General features: G+C 38.5%; 1 protein-coding gene across 1 annotated transcript in view; it reads right to left on the bottom strand.

Annotated features, from left to right (window-relative positions):
- ZFAND1 (zinc finger, AN1-type domain 1) overlaps nucleotides 1-5,231 on the bottom strand; it is a 32,764-nt gene that overhangs the window by 15,341 nt on the left and 12,192 nt on the right. Inside the window, exons 6-8 of the mRNA XM_010846238.1 lie at nucleotides 2,824-2,951; nucleotides 2,649-2,740; nucleotides 1,248-1,369 (exon numbers count right to left, since the gene is read on the bottom strand). Of these exons, the coding sequence (XP_010844540.1) occupies nucleotides 1,248-1,369; nucleotides 2,649-2,740; nucleotides 2,824-2,951 (342 nt within the window). The remainder of the gene's footprint in view (nucleotides 1-1,247; nucleotides 1,370-2,648; nucleotides 2,741-2,823; nucleotides 2,952-5,231) is intronic.

The following is a 5,231-nucleotide window of genomic DNA, read 5'->3' on the forward strand; positions in this document are numbered from 1 at the left end:
TTCTTTGGAACTCTGCATTCAGATGCTTATGTCTTTCCTTTTCTCCTTTGCTTTTCGCTTCTCTTCTTTTCACAGCTATTTGTAAGGCCTCCCCAGACAGCCATTTTGCTTTTCTGCATTTCCTTTCCATGGGGATGGTCTTGATCCCTGTTTCCTGTACAATGTCACGAACCTCAGTCCATAGTTCATCAGATCTAGTCCCTTAAATCTATTTCTCACTTCCACTGTATAATCGTAAGGGATTTGATTTAATCAAGAAAAGATCAGAACTTAGAATATACAGACCCTTATAGACCTTTTTAAAAGTTCCAAACAACCCAGCAGAAGATACGCAATTCACAAGAGAAAGTCAAATAGCCAATAAACATATGCAAAGGAGCTGAACCGCACTCATCACAGGGAAATTCAACTTTAAACCTCAGTGATGTGTCATTTCAATCTGTCAGACTGGTAATAATGAATAATACCCAACACTGTCAGGGAACTCAGACACTGCAAGAAGGAGATAAATCAGTACAATTACTGACAATAAAAAACTGACAATATTTAATAAAGCCAAAGATGAGCAAATCCCATTCTCCAGTTTTCTATTTCTAGGTATGTTCCCTGGAATATCATTTTTCAAGTTGATGGTCTCAATCCTTCAGGGGCTATAAAGTCAACAGTCTTTACATAGAACAAAAAATATCAGAGTAGATACACATCCTCATGAGGCTAGATCTTACTTACTAAAACTGTGTTAAGGTATATATGTAGGTACATATGTACTGGATAGTTGTAGAAAATGTAGTTGATAATACGGAGCTTGAAAGAAACTGCCTTAGAGAAATGTTCCCATGTATACACAGGGTGTTCACTGTTGAACAGTTTATAACAACAAACAGCTTGGAAAAGGAATCTAAATTGTGTTCACTAAGAGAATAGATAAACTGGTACATACATACTACAGAAAAATGTGAGCTACCAATATGAATGAAAGAGACTAAACATATCAGCATGGATATATGTTTAAAAACATGATACCAAGGGTAAAAAAAAAAAAGGTTGAACGATATATATGGCTTACAGCCATTTCTATAACGCAAAAAAAACTTGCAAGACTATTATTTATGCAGGCTTATACCTTGTAGTATCAAAAATGATACACATGGAGTTCAGGTTTAGCTGTTACTCATGAAAGGGAAGACTACAAAGGGGGCTCCAATCGTATCTGGAACCTTTTTGTTTCCTAAATATCGAAAACCAACCTGTGGCAATGATTTGTCTCCAGCAGCATGCATCTTTAATTTCATGAGTGCTACCTTTGCAGCTGTTTCACTATTTTTTGCACCTTTCCGTCGTTTACTTGTTATCTCTCCTGTCTTGGAATCTAAGAAGCAAGCATAGGGATATAAGCAAATAGGAACTTGCACATTTTCCAAAGTTTTATTAACTGTGGCCTTGAAACATATATGAATTACATATACTAGAGTCGGACACGACTAAAGCGACTTAGCAGCAGCAGCAGCAGCAAAGATATATGGAGACCACATTCATTTTGTAGATATTATATTTACAAGAACAATGGAAAAATAGCACTGAGTGGACGTAAGTGAGCTGCACATTAAAAAACTTAAGTTACATGTCCTTCTTTCCAACTTAAATCTATTTAATCCAAAGCAATCACTAACACTTCTACAGAGAAGTGTTACAGAAGATTTTTTACTTAATTAATAGAATTTAATTTAAATTATTATGGCATCACTGACTCGATGGACATGAGTCTGAGTGAACTCTGGGAGTTGGTGATGGACAGGGAGGCCTGGCGTGCTGCGATTCATGGGGTCGCAGAGTCGGGCACGACTGAGCGACTGATCTGATCTGATCTGATTATCCTTAATATAAAATGAAAATTCAGTTGAGTATGTTGGCAGTAACACTGGTCAACATCACAAATATATTCTTTCCTCATATGTCAGATTATCAGCAGCATTCAGAGGACAGCTGACTCGGCTTAAACTTTAGTCTTTTTATTTAAAAGGGATCTTTTTCTTTCATTATCTTAGTTTTTTTTTTAATAGTTTTACATTTTATTTTTTCATTCAATTTTTACTTATTTATTTTTGGCTGTGCTGGGTTTTCGCTGTAGCACGCGGGCTTTCTCTAGTTGTGGTGAGAGAGGGCTCCTCTCTAGTTGCGGTGTTCAGGCTTCTCTTGAAGAACACAGACTCCAGGGCACACAGGCTTGGCTGCCCCACAGCATGTGGGATATTCTCGCGTCAGGGATTAAACCTGTGTCCCCTGCATTGGCAGGAGGATTCTTAACCACTGGACCACCAGGAAGTCCTAACTTTAGTCTTTGAAGAACGTAAACCACTACTTTAGCTTCATGAATGTAACTTCTAGCCAAGATGGTTAACCAGCTGATACAAGTGGTCCAGCAAAAGAGAACACCTACCGGATATTTCCATGGAATTTCCAAATTTCCACTGGCTAGGTAAGACTTGGAAAAATACTGTCACAAGAATGTCCTCAAAATCTATAGCAAGTTATAACCATCAGGGCTGCTAACAGCACCTTCCATAACCGGCAAGCTGACAGAAGCAGGGCTCTGAACTCAAGAGTATACGGCAGTAAGTAAACAACAAACATGCTTTCCAGGTACTTGCCAATAATGTCTTTAACGAGTTTCTGAGTGGCAGCCATACGAGGCTTAGGGATTTCCAGTTTTTCACATTCGTGATCTGACTGGTGACGGTGTCTGTGAGCGACAGAAGAGGGACAGTAGTTCATGTGCTTGCATGTGACTTAAACAGACACAGTTTGAACGGTCTTAGTGGTCACCTCAGGCAAAAGTTCTTCTCACAGGAAGGACACATAATGGGCACAAGCTCTCTCTCAGCACAGTCCCTGAAGGAGCATGGGTGAGATGTACTGGTGTCTGACTTCAGTCTCTCGTTGATTACAGTCACCTGAAAAGGTGGAAGGGGGGTATGGCATCATATTTCACATTAAACGTAAATCAACAAATCTATTCTCGATATCCAGAGCATTTTTGCTTCAACTTGTAAAAGCAACCCACACAATCTTGCACAGATTATAACAATTGTGTGCAGAACGATTACTGTACTGACTGCCCCACATTTTCAAATTTTCCCTACTGTGGCGTGTTTACCTTCTAAGTCATGTTAAAATGACTACTCTGTCCTCCTCCACAATTTCAGTCTTCTACTTTGTAACGTACTACACAGCAATGTCCCAGTAATAGCTCAGTTGGTGAAGAGTCCTCCTGCAATGCAGGAGACCCTAGTTTGATTCCTGGGTCGGGAAGATCTGCTGGAGAAGGGACAGGCTATCCACTCCTATTCTGGCCTGGAGAATTCCATGGATTGTATATAGTCTGTGGGGTCGCAAAGAGTTGGACACAACTGAGTGACTTACACGGACTGGGAAATCAGCCCATCACTCCTCAAATGAAAAGTCATATCCACCTTCCACACTGATTTTAGAGGCTTAAATATATGTAAAACAACACTTAAAATTATATTTTTCCATGATACACAGAGTTAAAAAAAGTTTTCACAACGATATATTTTTTGTGTGTATGCTCAGTTGGTTCCGATCTTTGCAACCTCATGGACCGTGGATCGCCAGGCTCCTGTCCATTCGATTTCCCAGGCAAGATTACTGAAGTAAGTTGCCATTTTCTTTTTCCAGAGAATCTTCCTAACCCAGGGGTAGAACCCACGCCTCTTACATCTTCTGCACTGGCAGGCAGATTCTTTACCACTAGTGCCACCTACTGTATTACTAGCAAATATTACACCAGAGGAAAAAGATTTTATGAAATTAAGAAAAAAAAAATCCAGATCACTTAGGCTATTGTGAGTACTAAGTAACCAGGTTTCTAGAGTTAAATGAACTCAGCTGACTCTTGGACAACTCAGGAGTTAGGGTACAAACTCCCCACACTGTTAAAAATCCGAGTGTGTCTTCACAGTTAGCTTTCCATAGCTGCAGTTCTGCATCTGCAGGTTCATCGCTTTGTGCAGCACACATTTAGTGAAAAAATAAAAAAGATCCACATGTAAGGGAAACACACAGTTCAAACCTGTGTCATTCAAGGGTCAATGGTAATTGCTTGAAATCCATGACCAAAGGGTATTCTCTATAAAAATATAGTTACATCTCATTGGAAGTAATTTCTTAACCATTTTTCCAAATTCATTTCAATGGTCTAAAGGTAGAAGATTTTTATTTCACTATTTAATTAATAAGATCTAACTGAGAGACATTCTATGAGACATTCACAGAAAGCAAATTGTATCACAAGAAAAAAGAAAGCACAGAGATTTATAAGCTACGTGAGAAATAATGTTTAGTATATGACTCTGAGTATTTCTCTCCAGTTAATCCTGAGTAATACCAGTATGTTAATTAATTTTTATTTCCCTCAAATCACCAAAACTTCAGAAGGCCAGATTTTGACTGAAGCTCATTTAATCTTAATTTTTATAATTGAGAGAACAGATGTAAAAATCCTTGGTAAAGTGTTTGGTAAATGGTGGGAAGGAATAAATATCAACTGCAAAATGGCAGGCAAATGCTTCTTTCCAAATGGAGTGAATTCAGTTTAACGTCCAGCCGACCTCTGACCCAAAGGAGGTGGAGCAACTTCTCTGATTACAAATTCAGGAAAATTAGGCTCAGCTTTCTCTTTATTTCCTAAGAGGCCTAACCTGGTGCAGCACTGCTGTGACAGGTGGCAAATCCACCTAATTCTGGATTTTCTTTGAAGATCTTTTTGGCTCTACATTAAGCTTCATCATTCAACTTATTCTTTACATGTCATAAAGATGGTATTTTGGCTTTTATCTAACAGCTCTTTTTAATCTTTGACGTGGTCAGAATTAGGGTAGGGATTTTGCTGGACTGCAGAAACCTGCTCCTGATGATCTAAGGCTGATGGAGTCAGCACAGTTTATTACCACAGAATCCTAACCCCAGGCACCAGTGAAAATGAGCACAACAGTGAAGCAAACTGGAGGGAGCATATGATGAGGATGTTAATTCCATTACATATTTAGAAATATAGAGCCTGAAGCTAAAAGTGGGCTACCTCCACAGAACGGTAGTATAAAGGAATGAAAATTATAAGAATAAAAATTTATAAATACCAAGTAGGCAAGTTTATTTTTAAAACAAATTGGGAAAAAATATAAAGTAACAGTCTCTTATAAATCAGTTTAGTA

This window comes from Bison bison, unplaced genomic scaffold (genome assembly GCF_000754665.1).
Source record: "Bison bison bison isolate TAMUID 2011002044 unplaced genomic scaffold, Bison_UMD1.0 scf7180017864233, whole genome shotgun sequence".
Taxonomy (NCBI): Eukaryota; Metazoa; Chordata; class Mammalia; order Artiodactyla; family Bovidae; genus Bison; species Bison bison.